General features: G+C 41.7%; 1 protein-coding gene across 3 annotated transcripts in view; it reads left to right on the top strand.

Moving 5' to 3' along the window:
* The window catches only part of LOC146314999 (spectrin beta chain, non-erythrocytic 1), a 136,812-nt gene that overhangs the window by 103,937 nt on the left and 9,563 nt on the right, over nt 1-23,312 (top strand). For all 3 annotated transcript variants that reach the window (XM_084736645.1, XM_084736643.1, XM_084736646.1), the window contains 20 exons: nt 173-384; nt 1,732-1,869; nt 2,221-2,341; nt 2,885-3,100; nt 3,583-4,002; nt 4,737-4,939; nt 5,733-5,823; nt 5,958-6,104; nt 6,195-6,458; nt 8,897-9,121; nt 9,681-9,770; nt 9,993-10,271; nt 13,548-13,678; nt 13,824-14,028; nt 14,857-15,231; nt 15,818-15,904; nt 20,533-20,690; nt 22,200-22,338; nt 22,690-22,774; nt 22,906-23,102. In XM_084736645.1, the coding sequence (XP_084592771.1) occupies nt 173-384; nt 1,732-1,869; nt 2,221-2,341; nt 2,885-3,100; nt 3,583-4,002; nt 4,737-4,939; nt 5,733-5,823; nt 5,958-6,104; nt 6,195-6,458; nt 8,897-9,121; nt 9,681-9,770; nt 9,993-10,271; nt 13,548-13,678; nt 13,824-14,028; nt 14,857-15,231; nt 15,818-15,904; nt 20,533-20,690; nt 22,200-22,338; nt 22,690-22,774; nt 22,906-23,102 (3,783 nt within the window). The remainder of the gene's footprint in view (nt 1-172; nt 385-1,731; nt 1,870-2,220; nt 2,342-2,884; nt 3,101-3,582; nt 4,003-4,736; nt 4,940-5,732; nt 5,824-5,957; nt 6,105-6,194; nt 6,459-8,896; nt 9,122-9,680; nt 9,771-9,992; nt 10,272-13,547; nt 13,679-13,823; nt 14,029-14,856; nt 15,232-15,817; nt 15,905-20,532; nt 20,691-22,199; nt 22,339-22,689; nt 22,775-22,905; nt 23,103-23,312) is intronic.

Here is a 23,312-nt window from a genome sequence, read left to right as displayed (position 1 = left end):
GCTCTGCAGACCTCTGCATCTGTGGAGACTCCCTGTGTTTCATAATGAACCTTTTGTTTTCATTTTATATGAAATAGAAATATTTAGAACTAATATGCAGAAGTAAAGTTCTGTCCATCACCTGGTTTCAGTCTCTGATGGTCTTTGGTTGGTGCTGGTTATGTGTTTGCAGGTCAAGAACCGACTGGCGGGCATTGAGGAGCGTTACAAGGAGGTGGTGGAGCTGACGCGGCTCAGGAAGCAGGCGCTGCAGGATGCTCTGGCGCTCTACAAGATGATGAGTGAAGGGAACGCCTGCGAAGTCTGGATCGACGAGAAGGAGCAGTGGCTCAACAGCATGGAGATCCCTGAGAAACTGGAGGACCTGGAGGTCGTCCAACACAGGTGAGGACCAGAGAAGGAGAGTCTGTTTATCAAGAAAATCCTAAAACCTAAGAATATCAATATCAGTTTTAGTGTAAGCTATATTCAGAATATTTTCACCACTTTACCTTGCTGTCAGGCAGACTTTTCTGACAGGAAACTGCTGTTATATAAGCCAAATATCGCTCTCTTAGAATCAACCAAACTCCATTGACAAAATTTGTAATTTTTAGCTCACAGAACACAGGAGTTGCTGGTCTACTGCTGCTTGGATCCTTTAATTTGTTTGTGTTATTGTGTGACTTCTGCATTTTACACAGTTAATTCAGAAAGTCACAAAATAACACAAACAATCTTATTGACTGAGGCAGCAGTAGACCAACAACTCCTGTGTTCTGTGAGCTAAAATTACCGATTTCATCAATGGAGTTTGGTGGGTTTGGAGTGCTGTCTATCTATTTTATGTGCTCCATCAGTTTGTTGTTTGGATGCTGCAGACTGTGGGAACCACAGCAGTAAACTGTTAATTACAGCAGACTGCAGGTTCCACACTGTTTAAGAGGCATATTGTGTGTGCGTTTGTGTGTGTGTGAGTCAGTGTGTATTTTGGACTGTGGTTACGTGGTTCGTTCACAGAAGCCTCTGTCTCTGGTTTTCAGCCACTTGTTTCTCCTCGACCGCAAAACATCACATGAATCCTTTCCCAGACGCTGGTTAACTGTGTGTGTGTGTGTGTGTGTGTGTGTGTGTGTGTGTGTGTGTGTGTGTGTGTGTGTGTGTGTGTGTGTGTGTGTGTGTTATTTAAAAGCAGCAGCAGACGTCAGCTGAGAACATTTTCTTCTTCATGATTACCTAATACTTTTTTTTCTCTCAGTAGTGTCATGAAACCTGACACATTTACTGAACATTTTTAACATTGATGAAGTCGTTTGTGTGTCAGTCAGAGCCCTGCAGATGATTTTATCTAAACACGGATTTGTCACAGGGCTCAACACTTACTTTCAAAAGCGGTTGCTTGCCTGCTGACCGGGAATCAGTTTTTAGTTGCCAGAACTGAGAACATGGTTGCCATTTTTAGTTACCTTATGTTTTAAGTAATTGGCACCACCCACTGCTTATCTCCTAAAAATCTCATAACAGCAGTGATTTACTCAAAATTCAGTTAAAATTTGTGACAGTTCAGATGGAGACACAGCTACGGTGTTCTTGCAAGAGTTTGAGATGCTGAACATGTAACTGTAACACAACAAGGATGAATAAATGTTCTTTTAAAGAAGAGTTACTGACAGAACATTTTGTAAAACATAGAAGTCAGGATTTAAACATCAGTGTGTCTCATGGTGTGTGTCTCCGTCTGTCTCTGTCCAGATTCGAGAGTTTGGAGCCGGAGATGAACAACCAGGCGTCCCGCGTTGCCGTGGTGAACCAGGTTGCCAGGCAACTGATCCACAGCGGACATCCCAGCGAGAAGGAGATCAAAGCTCAGCAGGACAAACTCAACACCAGGTAATTTAACTGGGATGAAACCAGTTCATAAACTGAGATTGTCAAGTCATTTCATTCAGATTATACTGGTTAATAAACTGGGATTCATTAATTGGGGATAAATCACTGGGACAACTAAACGATCAGGCAATTAAACAACAATCACACAGATACATCAAATAATTCAGAAGGTAACTAAACCGGAATTAAACAAGCAACAAATCTATGGATTTAAGGTCACTTAAGTCGATTTAAATGGAAGATAAACTGGTATGAAGCAGATTTATAAACATATGTATGTAGGTATGTGCTTCAGTTTCAGTATTAGTTCATATTGTTGCTGATGGTGTCTCTGTCCCTCCGTCTGTCCAGGTGGAGTCAGTTCAGAGACCTGGTGGACCAGAAGAAGGACAGCCTGAACTCGGCTCTGGGCGTCCAGAACTACCACCTGGAGTGCAACGAGACCAAGTCCTGGATCAAAGAGAAGACCAAGGTACAGACACAACAAAAGATTTTGGCTGCACACGAAACACTTTTAGCAAAGAAAAATAAGAATTAGAAGAATTTTTTTGACATAATATGATGATACGCATCTATGGGTTATTGCAAATTTTTCAAAATTAGATATTTTGATAAAAACTGGCTCATAAAACAGATTGTTGTATCAAAATTTCCCTTAGATTAGTGAAGTCTGTATGGACTCTTGACAGTTGGTCCAACAGTCTCAAGTTGATCATGAAATTTTAGATTTTTTAGGGCAGAAGACTAAAAATAGTCTGACTCACCCGATGTAGACTGTGGGTATAAGCCTGACATTGGACGTGGGCTTCAGGTGACATGCTGTCTCTGCTATTTGCACTCCCCCGTCACTTACAGGAAAAAAACAACAGCCTCAGAGCTAGCAACCTAGTTGCACTATAAATATTTTTTCACATTAGAAAAGATTGTCCAATCAGCATGGTTCTCGTCACAGTGATTTATTTTAATTAAACTCTCCTCTTTACTCCCTCTGTCCTCTCTGTCTGTCCTCCGCCAGGTGATCGAGTCGACCCAGGAGTTGGGCAACGACCTGGCTGGCGTCATGGCTCTGCAGAGGAAGCTGACAGGGATGGAACGCGACCTGGCAGCCATCGAAGACAAACTGGGTGACCTGGGAAAAGAGGCGGACCGTCTGGCCTCAGAACACCCGGAGCAGTCTGAGGCCATCAAAGGACGTCTGGCTGAGATCACCGGCGTCTGGGACGAGATGAAGGTAGGACAGAATATCGGTCACTTACAAACGTCCCCCTGTTCCTGGTTTAAATTCAACTTGCTAGAGACTAGAGTTCATCATTTCGATGGATGCCGTAGTTAAGAATTGTATGACAGTTCTATCACACCAGAAAATCCTCTCAGGTGTTTCTCATCAAAGGTGTCTGTGAAGATCCTCAGTCGTCAGGATCATGGTGATCCAAGAGAGGTTCAAAGGTTGAATTGAAGGAAACTGCATTTGAAAACATTTCGCCTCTTTTCCAAGTGGCTTCTTCAGGACTGAAAAAGTTTTCAGTGAAGTCCAGTTGTCCTCCATTCAACCTTTATTATGATCAAAGACTTTATTAATAATATTTCCAAGAACTTCATCAACCAGAATTTTACTTGACGAACAAAGAATGTTGATTTTGTGCAAACTTTCAGTAACTTTAATAGAAAAAAGTCCTGTGATTAATACATGACTTCCCTGTTTTCTGTTAACAGGACACCATGAAGAACCGGGAAGAGTCCCTGGGTGAGGCCAGCAAGCTGCAGCAGTTCCTGCGCGAGCTGGACGACTTCCAGTCTTGGCTGTCGCGGACGCAGACGGCCATCGCCTCTGAGGACATGCCCAACACCCTGGCTGAGGCCGAGAAGCTGCTGGCTCAGCACGAGGGCATCAAGAACGAGATCCGCAACTACGAGGAGGACTACCAGAAGATGCGGGACATGGGCGAGATGGTGACACAGGGCCAGACGGACGCACAGTACATGTTCCTGCGACAGCGGCTGCAGGCGCTCGACACCGGCTGGAACGAGCTGCACAAGATGTGGGAGAACCGACAGAACCTGCTGTCCCAGTCCCACGCTTACCAGCTGTTCCTCAGGGACACCAAGCAGGCCGAGGCCTTCCTCAACAACCAGGTAAACCTGATGATCATAAATGATAACATATCGAGAAATATTGATAAATAAAGAGATATTTTAGGAATACTACAGGCAGCAGTATGTCTTTAATCTCTGACTGGGTCTTCATCAAGTCCGGTATCATGTGGGTTCGACCAGATCTCCCTCACACTCACTGTTCCAGGGCGTACACCACCCCTCACCCAGTCCATACTGGGATAAGCTCCAACTCGGCCTGATCCTGTGCAGGATAAAAACTTGGATAGAAGTAGAGCTGGAACAATTAGTTAATTAATCAACGTACAGAAAAATAATCACAGAGGATTTCCTGCTTTTCTTTTGGTTTGAACTGTTTGTTCAGACAAAACGACATTTAAAGTGGCTGTGGGACACTTTGATGTTTGTATTTCAAATGACGTTTTGTCCTTCTCCTCCTTTTCCTCCATCCACCATAACTGGAGCCTCCCTTGTCACTATGGGAAGGTCAGGTGCTGCCACCAAGTGGTAGAAGGCCTTCATTACAGCAACATGTTTAGGCAGTTTAAATAATTTTCTGTATGTTTCAAGTCATATAATAGTATATTAAATGAAAACAATACTACTTACACAAACTTATTATATAGATAGGATATTTTGATTCCATCATCATTTCAGCAGGTGAAGCAGGAGTCGCCATCTAATGGCTGAATGTCATCATTACACTCTAACGTCTCCTCTGTGTTTGTGTGTGTTTGTGTGTGTTTGTGTGTCAGGAGTACGTCTTAGCTCACACCGAGATGCCCACCACTCTGGAGGGCGCCGAGGCCGCCATCAAGAAGCAGGAGGACTTCATGACCACCATGGACGCCAATGAGGAGAAGATCAGCGGTGTGGTCGACACCGGCAAGCGTCTGGTAACTGACGGCAACATCAACGCCGAGCGCATCCAGGAGAAGGTGGACTCCATCGAGCAGAGGTAACTGTCACTTTGTCTGGAGGATTGTGCTTGTTACTGATTTTTATTATTATTTAAGTTTGTGTTCTGATAGCTCAGAGGTTCTAGGATATTTTAATGATATCAGTGCCAATATTAGCTATTTTATTGTAGCTAGACCATTTTTAAACCTGGCCCCACTGTATAAAAAGACCTGTAGTGACCTCTATGATAATCACAGCCTCAGGAAACTTCAGACCTGCAGCCTTCAGAGGATGGGTGGCTTTACTATCTATATTGACAATATGGACATCTCTGAGCAAAGTGCTCATCATCCAATCGCTGAATTATGCAATGCTTACAGAAATCTCATGTCGTGAATTTTTCTGTGGTGTTCCTTGACGTCTTGGTGTCTTAATGTGGTATTTTTAAGGGATTTTCGATCATTTTAATTAATTCTTCAGAGGTCCAAAATGGTCAAATTTTGTGCCAAATCAGTGTATTGAATGCCATCAACCCAAACCTGCTGCAAAAACAGACAGAGCATCATCATAAGCCTTTACACACTCTTTTAACATTTGAATAGGAGCCTAAAGAAGCTATAGTTGAGTCACTGGATGAAATTAGATTATTAACAGTCTCCTGTCCTTCATTAATTACCTTCCAGTAGCTCTTCAGCAAGGCACTGCAGCCCTGCCTGCACCCGCATCTAAGGGACTCAGTCTGACAAAGTGCCTTTATTTATATCTGGAAGTACAAAACTGTTTTGAAGCCACAGGGAGAACATCCCACAGAAAACTCTTCACTCATGAACATCCTGCTTTTTGTTCTACAGACACAAGAAGAACCGAGCTGCTGCCAACGACCTGTTGTCGAGGCTGAAGGACAACAGAGACCTGCAGAAGTTCCTGCAGGATTGCCAGGAGGTAAAACACCACACATACGTACCACTTTATATTAAAATAGTTCAGAAAACCTGCAGGAACTTAACAGAGAGTTCTGGATCAGGCAGATATTGGTGTTTGTGGGTTTTAGTCCAGGTAACTCTGTGTATCCTCAGCTCTCCCTGTGGATCAACGAGAAGATGCTGACAGCTCAGGACATGACGTACGACGAAGCCAGGAACCTCCACAGCAAGTGGCTCAAACACCAGGCCTTCATGGCCGAGCTGCAGTCCAACAAGGAGTGGCTGGACAAGATCGACAAGGTGGGATGGAGGAGAGGAGAAGACCAGCATCAGACATGCTGTTTAATTAGCCAATCAGAGCTGAGTGTTAAAACAAATATTATCTTTCAGGATGGGAAGGCGCTGATGGCAGAGAAGCCAGACACAGAGGCCATGGTTAAAGAGAAGCTGGCGTCCCTGAAAACAATGTGGGAGGACCTGGAGTCGACCACCCAGACCAAGGCCAAGTGTCTGTTTGACGCCAACAAGGCGGAGCTGTTCACCCAGAGCTGCGCCGACCTCGACAAGTGGCTCGCCAGCCTGGACGGACAGCTGCAGTCCGACGACTACGGCAAAGATCTGACATCCGTCAACATCCTGCTCAAGAAACAGCAGGTGAGGAGCCGGGGGAGGGTCAACTTTATCTGATCATTACGGTTCTACTGGTCCTTACAGGAACTGTCCATTTATTGTCTGTCTAGTTGAGTTTGCGTGTTGTGTTTAGCACTGCCTCGATCGATAAACAACACACAACAAGACACAATAACACAAACTAACTAACTGATTGAGGCTTCGGTAGACCAGCAACTCCCGTGTTCCGCAAAGTAAAATTATTTTATTATTTTTATGACTCTTTCTATGATGAATTTTTGATCCGTGGAGGTTTTACACTTGTAAAACTTTCCTCGTGCTAACTAAAGTGATTTAAACATGAAACTATTTAAAGTCTAAGGGGAGAGAGGGAACTCAGGACAGGAACTTCAGTGGGATGAATACCACGAAAGTTTGGCGTATCTGCTGGGTGAGCAAATCTCACTGGACCAAACTGGCACCATCTTTGCATCCGGTGTCCAGTTCTAAATAGATCATTAATGGTTATATCTTGATTTAGCTAATGATAGTGTTTTGCTAACAAATGATTGATGTAACTTGACCAAGGTACCAAACTTGCTCAAATGTCATTGGAGCACAGAGTGAAAAAAGGCCGGACATTTGAAAATGCTATCATGCAAACAGCGTGTCAGGCAGTTCTTCCTCTCACTCACAGCTCCAAAAACATCACTACTCTGACGGTTATTGCTGCAGTTTGACTGAATACTGACAGACATTTTTCCAGGAAGAACTCCCAAAATAACCAGTGAAAAAGAACGAGTGAAAAAGAAGTATGTGCACAAACAAGTACCTTTAATAAGAATCAGAGAATATTGTAATGAATCAGTGACCCGGAGCTCTTAAATTTAGTAAATTCTCCATTTTTTACAGTCATGCAAGAAGAGTGAGTTGTCTAACCAGCCTTTACATAATTCATCCACTGGTGCAAACACACACACACACACACACACACACACACACACACACACACACACAATTTCATTTCCTCAAAGTCTCAGCTGTGCACACAAACTCTCTCACACCCTCCACTCACACTGCAGTTATGTAATCCTTCATTTGATGTGTTACGAGGCAGCACTGAGTGTGTGTATGTATGTATGTGTGTGTGTGTGTGTGTGTGTCTGTTTGTGTATGTATGTGTGTGTGTGTGTGTGTGTGTGTGTGTGTGTGTGTGTGTGTGTGTGTGTGTGTGTGTGTGTGTGTCTGCCAGTAAGAGAGACAGAGCTGGAGAGCATCTGAAGGATGATGTTAGTATTTTCTATTAAAGCAGCTTCACTTCTCTTATCATCTGTCTTCTCTTCAGATCTGTGCTGTAATATCCTCTGTGTGTGTGTGTGTGTGTGTGTGTGTGTGTGTGTGTGTGTGTGTGTGTGTGCGTGTGTGTGTGTGCGTGTGCGTGGGAGAGTGAGTGATGAAGTGTTAGAGGGAGATCATTAGTAGAGTGTCTGATCTGTTAAGCAGAGAGAGAGGAGAGAAGCGAATCCTCTCCTCCTCCTCCTCCTCCTCCTCCTCCTCCTCCTCTTCCTCTCTGCTCCAGTTTGAACTCAGGCTCCACCTGATTCTTTTGTTTTTTTTTCTCTCCTCTGTGAAGCTGTTTCAGACTGTTATTACACTGTCTGGCTGCAGGAGATGATCAGCACTTTGATTCTTATTTCAGACCTTTTCATTTTTCATATCAGTGAGGTTAGCGCAGATTTTTTTCGGGGCTGAGGAGGAAGATGAGACGAAGCCTCTGAAAGATCTGATCCCATCTCCTAATCGCTGTTTTTTTTTTGTTCCATTGTGAGGACCGAACACGTGACTTGAATTCAGTTTTATTCAATTTTCATTCATTTCTTTTTCTTAGATTATTACAAGGAATCTTTACTCTTTATGTGATGAACATTTTTGTAGGGGTATTTTCATTTTTATCGCTTTTTTTTTTCTTTCTGGGGACCAAATGTTGCTGTTGAATTTAATTATTTTTTGTTTTACAAGTTTGATTTTTAGCTTTATTTAATTTTTATGGATTTAATTTTTTATTATTATTACCATTTTGTATATCTAAACATTAAAATATTTTTGTAGGGTTTTTCCATTTATTTCATTTTTTCATTTTGTTTATTTATGGGGGAAAAAAAAATCTCAATTCAAGGTCCACTTACTAGCTTTTTTAAGCGCTTTCAGCTACATCTCACTGTCTTCTCCAGCAGATAGTTTGCTCAGTTGTCATGGAGATAATTCAGCTGATATATCTGACGACTGAGCAAACTCCACTGAGGAAGACCATGAGTTGTGGTTGAAAGCTCTGGACCTGGATTAAAGACATATTTTTAATTTTACAATCAAGCTTAATCATATTTTCATTTTATTGTTTTTGATTTAAAGTTTTTTAAAACTTATTTCTGTGTTGTATTTTACCGACTTGCTCCCCGTCTGACTTGTAACGCGTCCTCCTGCAGATCCTGGAGAGTCAGGTGGAGGTGCGTCAGAAGGAGGTGGATGAGCTGCAGAGCCAATCACAGGCCCTCAGTCAGGAGGGGAAAGGCTCCGAGGAGGTGGACGGCCAGAGGATCAGCGTGGAGCGCAAGTTCCAGTGCCTCCAGGCACCACTGAAGAAGAGACGAGACAACCTGATGGCCTCCCGCGAGATCCACCAGTTCAACAGGGACGTGGAGGACGAGATTGTAAGTAGAGCGCCTTGCTGACCTTTGACCCCGCTGATACAGAAAGTAAAGTGTATTTCACAGTTAGAAAGTTGGATGGGTCAAGGTGAAACATAAATCGTCCACGTTTCACAGAAATAACTTCCATTTATCAAAAACTGAAAAAGGAACTGGTATCAGAAGTGTGTGGAGGGGAAGTGGAGCTGGTTTGTAGCATCAGTGTTGGTGCAGTAAGATGAACTCAGGACTGTGACCTACAGTGGTATCAGTAGTGTTAGCAGTAATTCTATGTCAGTTTTACAGCCTTATATCAAGTCTTTGCAAAAAATGCCTAAAAATATTGCAACATACATCACAACTTTTTGGAAAAGCTGCCATTAAATCAGGGATTTTAGGTCACAACAGTCCCCGCAAAAGTGCATGACATCCTGGAGGGACTGATCAATAGAGCAACATTAGGAGCATTAACAGTATCAATGATGTGGAGTTCTTTCTCATTAACAGCAACAGTGATGGAAAACTGGGTCACAGTGCTCAAATAAAAACCTGTCTGTCTGTCTGCCTGTCTGTCTGTCTGCAGCTCTGGGTGGAGGAGAGGATGCCTCTGGCCACGTCAACCGACCACGGACACAACCTGCAGACTGTCCAGCTGCTCATCAAGAAGAACCAGGTACACCAACACAGAAACACACACCTTCACCTGCAAAGTTAGTGACAATAATTTTTAAAATCTTTGTGTAACACAAAGTCCAACATTTCATTTGATTAAATCAAATACTGAAAATTAATATACATGTTCAATCTCTACCAAGTAAAAAGTTGCAGAGTTTAAATTCCAAAAGTTGTGGTTTCTCTTTTTCTCTAACCTCTCTCTGTGACCTTTGACCCTCAGACCCTGCAGAAGGAGATCCAGGGCCATCAGCCGCGCTACGACGACATCTTCGAGCGCAGCCAGCACGTCCTGAGGGAGGACAGCCCGACGGCCGCTCTGATTCGCCAGCGTCTCAGCGAGCTCCAGTCCCTGTGGGACCAGATCAGGAAGGAGACGGAGAAGCGTCACGCCCGCCTCAGCGAGGCTCACGAGGCACAGCAGTACTACTTTGACGCCGCAGAGGCCGAGGCCTGGATGAGCGAACAGGAGCTCTACATGATGTCAGAGGAGAAGGCCAAGGTGAGCACAAAGAGTGTTTATTTAAAGATTGGTTTATTGAAAGATGCTCTCATATCAGTGTAACTGCAATAAAACATGCAAACATCACATATTGTGCGTGAAAAAAGTTTTAAAAGAAAGGAAAAGGAAAGACAGCAATAAAGTAAAACACTAATGACATGACATATATGACAAATTATTAATAATAAACTTAATCTATTGTAGTGACTATAAGTGAAAACAATAATTAAAGTAAAGAAAACATGATATTCAAGGAGCTGTACACGTGTTTTAAGTCATGCACTAAATAAAAGCAGGATTAGAAGAAATCAAAGTTGAACCTCTACAGATACGAGGATGCAGAGTATCTGCTCTTTACTTGATGAAAGGAGGATTTAAAGGTACGTCAGGAGTCAGAGAATGATGTCACCTGTAGAGAGAGCAGATTTATGATGGCACAGTCTGCTACCCACCGCAGAGTCTGATGATAAGTCAAACCATCATTTAACATGAATACTGGGCCTCTGTAGGAACGTTCGCCCGCACATTTTACTGTGTACTGAAAACTCTAAGACATGTTCAGGGGTAAGACGTTTAAAACTTTGAGGATGCAGCTTTGAAGAGGCAGGCAGTGTTTGTCATGTTTCGTCTGCGTGGTGCAGCTCAGATCGGCTCGTTGAACTTTTCATACCAGGAGACGTTCAGTTTAAAAAGGTTGTGCACCGTTTTCCTCAAAGTGTTTCTTCTCCTTTGGTGGGTGTGTCACAGGTGTTACCCAATCAGCAGTGTCATGTATATGAACAGTGCTGTATTAAAAAGGCGTTGCAGAGCAGAATGCACAGGATGTTCATCACACCAACGTTTCTGTTTAAATAAATGTTTTGCTCCGTTTTGTTGCTGCTGAACGCAGCCCAGATAATTTTCTTGACTTAGTTTATCACTGCAGCTCAGTGTGGGTGGGATTCTTTAGCTGATCGTCATAGCGATTACGCTACCATGACATCATCTTCAACATGGCACAAACACACAAACAATGCAGGATATTATTTCCTTTTGAGAGCCTTTTATTCGCAACCAAACAGTGGAAGGTCTCTCTCATTTGACCATGGCATGGTTTTATAGGCTGCCACTTTTTAAAAAAAATCTGAGCTCAGTGAATAAAAGAACTCATGGTTGCAGTTTGCAGTCTGTGTGCAGGACGTTTGTGTTGAACAAGTGATGATTGTAGTGACGATTCTTCCTGATCTGTCAGAGGTCTGCAGTGTTTCGTACTGGATTATACTCCCAAACACATTCGTACATGAACAGCTGTGCATCACGGTTTGTTCAGACTACCAACGACAAAGTCATTTTCAATGGAAGCTGGCGACAGGAAGCCAAAAACTGTCAGAAGAGCTGTGCTAAAAATCTAAGTTAAGCTGATCTCACCTTCTCTCAGCGACAGTGTCGTCATCCATGTGAACATCTGATGATAGTTCTGTTTGTTTGACTCTAGATTCTGCTCGGAGGTCGTGTTCCTCATATGAACAGACGTATTCTGTAGCTTGCTGTAGAGTGATGGTCACAGCAAATTGTAGACGTGCAGATGTCTGCACCCTCTGATGATGAAATTTGTTTCACAGTATAACAGTAGTATAATACAGGCTTTAGTCTCATCTCTTCTCTGTTGGAACCTTGACCGAGGTGAAACCAAAAAAAGCAGCAGGTTCTATCCTCTACTTTTGCCGATGAAAACCAAAAAAGAGCTGTTTCAGGTGAGTCAACTCGAGGTGACATCATGCAGTGGAAATACGGTATTTGAGTACATGATGACAGAATAGAAAGAGCAGGAAAAAGTCCCTGAATTTTAGGGATGTTCACTCACTCACTCTGCTGCAAATCTTGTTGTCACACCAGAAAAATGGAAGTTACCAACAAGCCTCAGTTAGCTTTATTAGTAAGGCTGTAAAAATTTCAATTTCTAAGTCAACATTTGACTTCTGCACAGGCTTTTCTTCTCTCGCTGCCTCTTCATTCTGTTGAAGCCCCGTATTTCTGCACAGTTACAGACAAACATGAGGCCACTTTATGATCCGTCAGACAGAAAGTATCATAACAGATACAGAAAGTACAGATGAGAAAAAAAAAAACTAGAAGTAGAAAAGTGCAAACTGCTTTGTTTGCAGTGTTTGTTTTATATAACCACAGCATGTTTGTTAAGCTAATAGTGAAGTGTTAAAATGTTAAAAATGTAGCTGTTATCCTAAAAACAAAATCCATGTGCAGTGTTTTGAAGCCTTTCATCCCTGCCAGCCCTTTACTTTATTTAATCTGATGAATCACTTTATTCAAATTGAGGATTTAGTTGAGGATTTTTTTTTGTGATTACATCATAAAATATGACGACAGACATGAGAAGCTTCATAAATGAGTGAAAGCAAATACATACAGCAAATAGCTCCAATTTAATCATCCTCACAAACGTGACTCCAGATATTTAGTGTTGTTTTTATCTGATTAGTTTTAGTTTAGACAGACTTTAGTGTGGCTCAGTTAAACCTGAAAAGGTCGGGGTGTGTTCAGGACGGTGCTGGTTGGTGTTTCTGTCCCGTGTGTTCCTGTTTCTTTGTTTTAGTTTTAGTTCACCTGGGAGTTCCTCAGTCTGTTGGTTTCTATCACAGTAGCTTGGTTGGTTTGTGTCGGTGTCGGACTGTCTCTGCTGGTCAGTACACATTCAGTAATCTGATTACTAACTCTGGTTTTATTTATTTTCTCTGTTTGGATTTGATCTGAGTGTAACAGTGGTATACTGCTGTGTTTGTCTTAGGCTCAAACCTTTCAGAAACTTTCGACTCATTCCTGAGAAATCATTTTCCTGCTGTATTTCACAACTAAAATCAAAGACTGTAAATCAGGTCTGATGTAACTGCTGAGGTTTTCAACAGATCAGTAAAGTTCAGTCTGTCTTTGAGTTTGAGTTTTGAGGGGAAATTCGTCTCCCTCCCTTTGTTTTACTTCTTCTTCCATGTGACTCTTTTCAAATCTGTTTCTCTGCTATTTTTAACTCGAGCACCATTTTTTTGTCCCTAGGTCCATATTTCTGTCCACCCATCTCTGCGTCTCTTATTCTATTTCCACGTCTCTGCCTTTTTATTTTCCAAACTTAACTCACTTCACTTTTTCTTTCCACTTCCTTTCCTCTTCATCATCTCCTCTTCACTCTTTTTTGAATTTAATTTTCTGTCTTCTCTCCGGTGATTCTTTCATTCTGTTTCCTTCAAATTATAACAAGATAAATCTCTTTGCTGTGTCTCTCAGGACGAGCAGAGCTCGGTGGCCATGCTGAAGAAGCATCAGATCCTGGAGCAGGCGGTGGAGGATTACGCCGACACCGTCCACCAGTTGTCCAGCACCAGCCGGGGCCTGGTGGCCGCCGGACACCCTGACAGGTGAGGAGGCAGAGGGACTATTTTCTCTGCTTTGTTTTTCATGTTTAGTCTGTTTTCCTCAAGCAGTTTGTCGGGGAAAGAAAAGGTGTAGGAAGACATGAAATAAAAGTCAAAGATGTGAAGAAAATAACTCTTTATTTTGCAGCGAGCGTATCGGGATGCGTCAGTCTCAGGTGGATAAGTTGTACGCCGGGCTGAAGGATTTGTCGGAGGAGCGTCGGGGGAAACTGGACGAGCGTTTCCGTCTCTTCCAACTCAACCGAGAGGTGGACGACCTGGAGCAGTGGATCGCTGAGAGGGAGGTGGTGGCTGGATCCCATGAGCTGGGACAGGACTACGAACACGTCACCGTCAGTACAACACACACATCTCAGCACATTTACATGATGTAATAATGTAATGTCATGTCTGTAAGGTGATTTTGCTCGAGGTAGTTTTATTTTAGTGAGGTGGACACTAATGAAGTGTCTAAAACGAGATAAGATTAGTTCTAATCAGAGTTTAGCAAAAGTAGGTTTAAATTTAGTAAACTTAGATTTTATATTAATTAGAGCTCTGTTGCACAATTAAAAACTAATCTTCAGGAAATCCAAGTTTAATGATGTAAACTAAAATCAAATAGAGTTTAACCATGATGGAGATGCGTGCATACCCAGATTAAAATAAATAAATAGATAGAGTGCTGTCTGTAGAAAACCATTAACTTTCAGCTTCTCTTTATTCCATAACAAAACATTACCTCAGTAGCTAACTAGCTAAAAAGTTAACAAAATATTACATTGATTGTTACCTACCTAAAAAGTCAACATTGTGTAACACTGTTTGTTTCTTAGCAAAAAAGTTTACTGAATGTTACATTGTTAGCTAATTGGTTGAAAAGGTAACATTGCATAGTCAGCTAACTAGCTAAAGTGTTAGCAGAATGTTACATTGTTAGCTAGCTAGCTAAAAAAATAACAAAATGTCACAGTCTGTTTCTGAACAAAAAAAGTTAACAGAATGTTACATTGTTGGCAAATTAGCTGAAAAGTTAAGAAAATGTAACATTGTTTGCTCACTAGCTAAAAAGTTAGAGAGAGAAGAGAGAAGCTCTAATTCACATTAGAATGATATATTTTCTTGAGTGTTGCTATGAAGTCCTGCCTTAATCCTTAATCCTACCTTTTGTCGTCCTCCAGATGTTGCAGGAGCGTTTCAGAGAATTTGCCCGTGACACCGGGAACATCGGCCAGGAGCGCGTGGACGGCGTCAACCGTCAGGCGGATGAACTGATCAACGCGGGCCACGGCGACGCCGCCACCATCGCAGAGTGGAAGGACGGCCTGAACGAAGCCTGGGCCGACCTGCTGGAGCTCATCGACACCCGGACGCAGATCCTCGCCGCCTCCTACGAGCTCCACAAGTTCTACCACGATGCCAAGGAGATCCTCAACCGCATCTTGGACAAACACAAGAAGCTTCCAGAGGAGCTGGGCCGTGACCAGAACACCGTGGAGACCCTGCAGAGGATGCACACCACCTTCGAACACGACATTCAGGCACTGGGAACACAGGTACAGGCAAACTGCTGCACAACACATCCGCTTAAAATTTAAAGTCATAAAGACTGAAAACAAAGAAGCACATTTTCCATCCTTTTATTGGCTAGTAAGCTAGCTGCACTAAACGGCCCAAAGTAAAGTATTGGTGTGGCCTGCGCAGAATCCTGATGTGAATCATCCAGAAACTGTTTGGCCTCACATCTCACTGAAATGTCGCTGTAATATTTCTGCACTGAAATGTCTAAAAATGCTCTACGTCTGTTATATATTTTGTTATATCGTGTACTTACATTACCCAAATATTTCCAACAATGGAAACACTGTCAAACCAGACAAATCCATAATTTATTCAAGGTAACGATGTGTTTCCTACAAACTGCTAGTTGCTATAACTAATTTCTGTTAGCCCAAATGGTGGTAAATATGAGTAAATGTAACATAAATAAAACTTTAATATTACCTTGTTCAGTCTTATCAGCTCTGGTGGATGTTTAAAAGTGAAGAAAACAGTAACAGAAGTCATCAAATGATGATGATGATGATGATGATGATGATGGTGATGACCAACCTGACTCTTCCTCCATTACTTCATCTTCAGGTGCGGCAGCTTCAGGAGGACGCCGTTCGCCTGCAGTCTGCGTATGCTGGAGACAAAGCTGACGACATTCAGAAAAGAGAAGGCGAGGTGAGTTTCAGAGTCGGACATCAACAGACCACATCAGGACGGGGCTCAGCTTACTCTGAATCCAATCAGTAAATCTGAGTCTGTTTTTGATTCATTTAACCTTTTTTTTGTATTTGGCACCCTAATGATATCTATACACAGTTTATTCAACATTTTCCTTACATGTAAACATATTAAAAAAAAACTTCCTTCTGTTACTGATTGAATTGAAAATGCATTGGACCCAGCACTGGTATAAATGAAGTGTGATTAGTTCTGTTCCTCATGCATGCTGCACTGCTGCTGCACTAACTTTGCACTGTTCCTTCACTCCTGAAAGGAGATGTTTGGCAAATGAAGCAATAAAACTCGTAGGTGGTCGGTCAGGGGTCACGTCCTTTTCCCAGATAGAAGAATCTTGAATAACATAAAAAATATAAGCATGCGAGAGCTTGATAAAAGATGCCAGAATGCAAAGTAATGCTCTTCAAATAATCAAAATTGATTTTTTTCGTAATTGTACAACAAACTGTAGGTTGTAAAGACAAAATAAAATCTTACAGGGCATGGTCAAAATGCAGGAAACACCATGACGAAGTCTTCAGTACACAGAGGGAACATTAACACTGAGTCTTTATTCTGAACACACTGACTCAGAAACTCAGTTTTCTTTTCTTGAACCAGATTCTCCAGGTGAAAGGTGATTTTTTTTTTTTTTTATTTGTTGTTGAGTTGCAGAGTTTTGAAGATATCAGCTGTAGAGATGTGTCTGCCTTCTCTCCAGTATAATGGAACTAGATAAGCTCAGAGAGCCAAAAAAATACACTTGAAAACTCAACAGCACCGTCTCTTTCCAGAAATCAAACTTTGTTGTGAGTTTCATGTAGGAACGACTTTTTAGCACTGAACTACACCCACCAACTGTATCACCGAGCAGAAGGAAGCGTGCATCTCCTCATGGAAGTAGGGCTGCCCTCTGAAAGTCAAAGACGCAGAGAGGAGTGATAGAAGCAGAGCTGACAGACACCTAACCAGAGCGCACCGCGGCGGAGCGCACCGCCGCAGAGCGCACCGTGACGGAGCGCAGCGCCACAGAGCGCACCGCAGAGCGCACCGCAGAGCGCACCGCAGAGCGCGCAGGGCCGGCGATGGCATTTTATACCCAAACTATTAGCTGGAGGACGCACACTTTTACTTTCTCTGACTGAGTTCACATCACAGATGACAAAAAAAGACATTAAAACTCGAGTCTTAGTGGTAAAACAGTCATGAAGGCTGATATAGGAGTTTAATGTGGTCTGAACTGAAAAAAAAAAAAAAAAGAACAAACCATCAAATCGAGGACGCCATTAATGTTTGCATCCCCTGCAGTCACGAGCACCAGCCTTCTGTAAATCCAGCTTAAGCTGTCAGCTGTGTTTTATTAATTAATTAAAGGAGTTACTTCAGTGTGGAAAACATGAAACCCTCCTCTGGGGGACTTTAGAGAAGCAGCAGATTTAATGAACTGAATGTCTTCAAACCGAACATCTGTCTTTATTCCATACTTTTTCTTTTATAAATATGTCTTTTTAGTGTGTCTTCATCCATCTCAGTAAACAGTTTTACATAATAAAATAGCCATTCTGTCAAATCTCCATCTGAAACAAACATTCTCAGAAAATGTTGGTGAACAATAACCGCTTCAAATTTAAAGTGAAACGTCACCTCAGCACCACCATGACGTGCCAGAGCTTCTTATCTTCTGACCACCAGAGTCGACTGTTGGTAATGATAAGCACTGAGTGTTTTTGATGGCGTTGTGTTTTGACCATTCCCTGTATGTCCATTTCCCTGCATATCCTCCCTGTCCACCCAGAAGAGAAAGGGAGAGGTGAGACTCCGTTTACCAAAAACATTGGCTTTGCATCAGTGTTCATTTTGGCTGCAGTTTTAGACTTTATTTCAGTATTTCGACTAAAATGTTGATTAATTTTGGCAACATTTTAGTCATTTTCATGCAGTTTAGTTCTTATTTAATCGCAGTGGTCAGACCTTGTGATTTGCAAATACTTGTAGGGTTTGTTTTACATCTTTCTGAGGTCGCTGTGTGGGTGGAAAATCAACACAAACTCAGTTTTACCCGATTCTGCATACCTGAGTACCAATGAGCTGTAAACTCCACCCACCAGGGCCTCTGTGGCGGTTAAAACAAATGCTACTAGTAGTTTACAAATGCAGTTTGGGTCTGGTCAGTCAGTGAAAATGAAAACCTAAAAGTTAGACCTATAGCTTTTCTCCAGTCAATTTGAGATGCATTGTAAATATTTCATGGCTGCACACAGTGGTGCAATCGAATGTTTTTGTTCGCATTTGCTTAAAGTAGTTGCTTGTTAGCTGGCAAAATATTGCTGCTTGCAGTCGTCTGCAGCCATGTTTCATCAACTCTGTCAACAGCGTGTCAGTGTCAGACGAGTCTGAGAGGATCGAGTGAAAAGATTCTGTGGAAATCTTCTGTTTTTCATTCTGGAAAGGATTATTTTCTAAATGCAGTCAGTAAGATCTGCAGTTAGTGAAGCTACATTTCAACTCAGTGTCATCTTAGACAGTTAGCTCTGTTAAGATGTGTAAGATCACACAAATCCTGAGAAATTATGAAAACTGCCACTGTCGCGTTCACGAGACTGTGCCGAAACTTAAACGTCTGGTTGGGATTCATGACTAGAGAGCTAGAAATTAGCTTAAAGGGATAGTTCAGGGTTTTTTGAAGTGTAGTTGTATGAGGTACTTCTCCACAGTACATGGCAGTCAACGCGCCTCTGGTTTGGAGAAGCAGCAGGAGTACCGGTGTAGAAAAGTCAGTACACCCGAGGCTTGGGCGGTATCAAGGTATTATGGAATACCAGAATATTTAGAAATCACAAAGATTTGATTTTCAATACCGTGATTGTGAATAAAGTTATCTGAAGCATAGAAGTTGCCATTAATGGAAAATAAAAATATGAAATGAAATTAATTTATCACAGTAGTGAACTTAGCTGAAAGAGGAATTATTTGAAGGTAGGAAAGAAATAATTGGCTTGACATTTCTGCTCTATATCCCAGCTAATTAATTAAATATGACTTATTAGCTACATGATACATCTGTAAAACATTTCAAATGATGTGTTGCTATCTGCAGCAACAAGTGTCACTGGGTCCTTCAGCAAGACTCTGTGGAATAAGACCCCCTTTCTCCAGAATGTGTTTACTGTTGGGCCACGAGCATTTAAACCCAGCAAGACTCGCCAAAGAAAACTAATTAACATGTTAGACACACAGCTTTGTAATGTCTGTAACGTCTGAAAAAACAGATACCGCCCACGCCCAGTACAGCCACAGCTGATTCTGATTCAGAATTCAGAGAGAGTTCGTCACTGAGTCGTCTGATTTGCTGCTAGAAAATAGCTTGTAGCTGTTTAACATTAGTATCTGTGCACATAATGTCCACTGTCTGCTCGTCATTAACCTCACTTGTTCACTTAGCTTGTAGAAGTTAGCAGTATTAGCATACTGTAGCTATTGAGTATTTAGCTAACAGCTAACTGTTAGCTCAGGTAAACTCTTCATGGGTCACCTGTTACTCACAGAGCTGGTGGTATAATTCCTCCAAGACACTGAACCGCCTTATTTAGTTAGTAATTATTTACACAAACAGTCTGTGGTGTCTAATAACTTGACTTAAAATAATAAAAAAAAAATACAAAGATTAGAGTCCTGCACCAGATCTGCAAAAAGTTCTTGTACTGCAGAAAAAAATATGTATTTTACTTTACAGGCACTAAATAAACTAGTGTAGTCACCAGTTTGTCAGTTACTGTTGAATCCCTGTACTTTATTACAAGATTATGAGGTCTGAACCACTGACATACATTCCCAAAAAATTAACCTGAAACATCTGGATGTCCCCCTGGTGGCTGGCTGCAGTATAGGTCATAAACTCCACCCCCTCCATGTTAGCACATGGGACAAAAAATAAAAAAAAAAATCAAAGTAAACTTAAATTTCTTCTGTGTTTTCTGTCTTTTTAGGCATAATCTCGCTAATGTTTGTCCATTTTTCTGATCAGTTATCTGATGATATAAAAAGAGGGTTTCATGTCTTCAATCCCCATCAGGGTCGGGGTCTGTGATCAGAATATCATCTTCTGTCATGATACTGATTTATTTAATCACATTGATTCATAGAAGAGTCCTACAATAACACACCCAGAGACGTTAAAGGGAGAGAATATCAACATTTCAAGGATCGTCTCACTGTATATTAGTCACGTTGCCCTCCTCATACATGGTGGGTGCTTTTGCCTTCCCAATCTGAGCATTTGAATGCGTTGTTTTTTATTTGCCCTTGGACCATTTATTTATTTCCCTGGGCTGTTCTGCTCCCCCACAGTTCCCTGGACACACGCAACCAGTTCCTCTAGGTTGATAGTCTGATTAAACTTTTTCACAAGGACAACAGCCAGCTGTTTTTAGGCTGCAGGATCAATAATGCAAACTTAAGACTCTAGATATCACGTTTATGGATCTTCATTTATCAGGTGATGGTCTCAGTGTTAGAGGAGTCCAGCCTCTGGTCTCTCCTGTTCTAAACTCTGGTATTTGTCATCTCGTAACCCCCTCCCCCCCCAGGTGCTTGAGGCCTGGAAGAATCTGCTGGAGGCGGCGGAGGGCCGCCGGGTGAAGCTGGTCGACACCGGAGACAAGTTCCGCTTCTTCAGCATGGTGCGGGACCTGATGCTGTGGATGGAGGACGTCATCCGTCTGATCGAGGCCCAGGAGAACCCCAGGTGAGGACACAGAGTGTCTGTCCCTCACAGAGTGTTCATGGAAACAACATATGAAAAAGCTTCCTTAATTTTGCAAGAACGTTTTTGTCTTTTTCTAAAAAGAGATGTTCTTAATTCTTAAAAGTTCTGATGTAGCAAACATTTAAGTCACATGACTGATCAGCTGTTTCCTCATGGTGCTTTAATACATCCATCTGATGGAACTGATTTCATCCTGTTTTCTGCTTCTCACGGTTTGTGGTTCCACTGCTGCTTTTTTAAATACATCATCTTGTTGCTCCCTCTGCTTCTGCAGTGATAGAATGATTTTTTGTTTTGTTTTTGTTTTTGGTGGTTTTGTTTTTTTTTCTTTTGCTGATTTAATCAAAATTTGTTTAAAATTTGTGATGCATTTGGATGGAAACATGGGCACTGATACACAATCACACAGTTGTGTACTGTCAGATGGACACACACATTTTTCCTCGAGGTAAAGTGAGTTTTGCTTCACTTCCCACCGTTACCTCTGATGGAAATTATTTTTGACATTGATCCATTTCAGTCACTCCAAAACAGCAAAATCCCACATGAATACAGTTCCGTAATGGGAAAGAAATTAAGCTTTTATTTATTTATTTTTCAACAAAATGCAATTAAATCAGCCTGTTAGTTTTTCATATCTTTGCACGAGGCCTGTTGGTCTTTTGAAGATGACATTTTAACTGAAAATGGTGGGTTTCAAAGGGGTTTTAATTAAAGTTAAGGTCGGGGAATTTCCTCCGCTTGTAGCAGGAAATAATGTGACACTTTTTCAATCATCTTCAGTAACTTCTTTCAGCTCCCAGCTGATGTTTCTGCCTCTGAGCTGCACTCAGAAACAAATGAAAGAGAGTAAAGTGATGTAAACTGTAATGGCAGAACAGATGAGTAAGATTAAAACCTTTCATGGTTTTTAAAGATTTAAAGAATTTGTATACTTACATACAAGAAAATAAAATCTAATTATTCACAACATGTTAAATAAACTTTTTATTTGTATTTTTTTCTGTGTTAGAAGAGATGTGTGGTTGTTTTAAGTTATTTTTTGTTGAAGAACTTTACAATTGAAGTAACACAAAAACAACATGACACATGTATCCCATAATGATCATTGTGTAACTTTCAATGCATATCTGCATCCAGAACATTTTTATATTTAATTTAATTTTACAGTTGCTTAAATTTGGTTTATTTAACTACAGTTTTGGAGGACTGTGTAGCCTTGTTGCCCCATGTTTTAATCATTAAACTGCAATCAATAGAATAATCAATAGAAATCAATGAACTGATCTTTCATGTTGTTGTCACATTAGAATCTCTGCAGGAGACAATTTTATGTGTCGTGTCAATCTGTTAGGGTTAAGGTTTATTCAAATAAATCTTTATCAGATTTTATCACCATGTGTTTCATATTACACCTGCAGAGGATGAAGAGTTTCCTCTTATTTCACATTGTTGATTTTGTTTGTGTGTTTTCTTGCCTGTTTTCAGAGACGTGTCATCAGTGGAGCTTCTGATGAACAACCACCAGGGCATCAAGGCGGAGATCGACGCCCGCAACGACAGCTTCACCGCCTGCATCGAGCTGGGAAAAGCCCTGCTGGCCAGGAAGCACTACGCTTCAGAGGAGGTGGAGAAACATGAGAATAACATTTTGAATATCTGCATGTCTCAGCAGTTTCAAATTAGATCAATTTACCTGTCATATTGGATTTACTCTTAATTCCATGTTGGATTAAAAGAGCAGCTGAATTTTGTTACCAGTAATTTTAAGAGGTGTGAGATGTTGGAAATCTCATTTTAAACACCCTCCTTTCAAAGTAACACGTCCATTAAAGGGTCTGCATTGATTTTAGGAAGATGCTCAGGATGTTTCATACAGTTTGGATTAGTTTGCATTGATTCTGTCTCCAGAATACATTTGGAATATCTCCAGTTTTTCACATTCAGATCTTCTCTTAAATGTTTTCTTTCCCTTCAGATTAAAGAAAAGTTGTTACAGTTGACGGACAAGAGGAAAGACATGATTGACAAGTGGGAGGACAGATGGGAGTGGCTTAGACTGGGTAAGGTGTCTCATCCAATCATTCAAACAGTTACTGAGTTTATGGTTTAGTCAGGATTATGTTCACAGAGAACATATGAACCGAATGAGCCGAATAAATCTGGTGTCGTGTGTAAATTTGTGTGCGTTCAGTCCTGGAGGTGCACCAGTTCTCCCGGGATGCGGGCGTGGCCGAGGCGTGGCTGTTGGGTCAGGAGCCGTACCTGTCCAGCAGGGAGATCGGCCAGAACGTGGACGAGGTGGAGAAACTCATCAAACGCCACGAGGCCTTCGAGAAGTCGGCCGCCACCTGGGAGGAACGCTTCGCCGCTCTGGAGAGGCTGACCACGGTGAGACACACGAGCCTGCTCGCACTCTGCAGCCATGATGACGATTTGAAAAGACAAAACAATGCAGGAACATTTTCATATTCTTCCTAAAGCTTTGTTTGTTTGTAGGAATGTTCCAAGTCAAATTCACCAAACTGTTTTAACTGGATTAACTTGTTCTAAATCGCTCTTTTCAGTTTGATGAGCATCACCTGTTCATGAAAAGATGCA

Source organism: Lutjanus erythropterus, chromosome 14 (assembly GCF_056507025.1).
Source record: "Lutjanus erythropterus isolate fLutEry1 chromosome 14, fLutEry1.hap2, whole genome shotgun sequence".
Lineage (NCBI taxonomy): Eukaryota > Metazoa > Chordata > Actinopteri > Lutjaniformes > Lutjanidae > Lutjanus > Lutjanus erythropterus.
The sequence above is the reverse complement of the archived record's forward strand: the minus strand, read 5'-3'. Positions and strand labels throughout refer to the sequence as shown.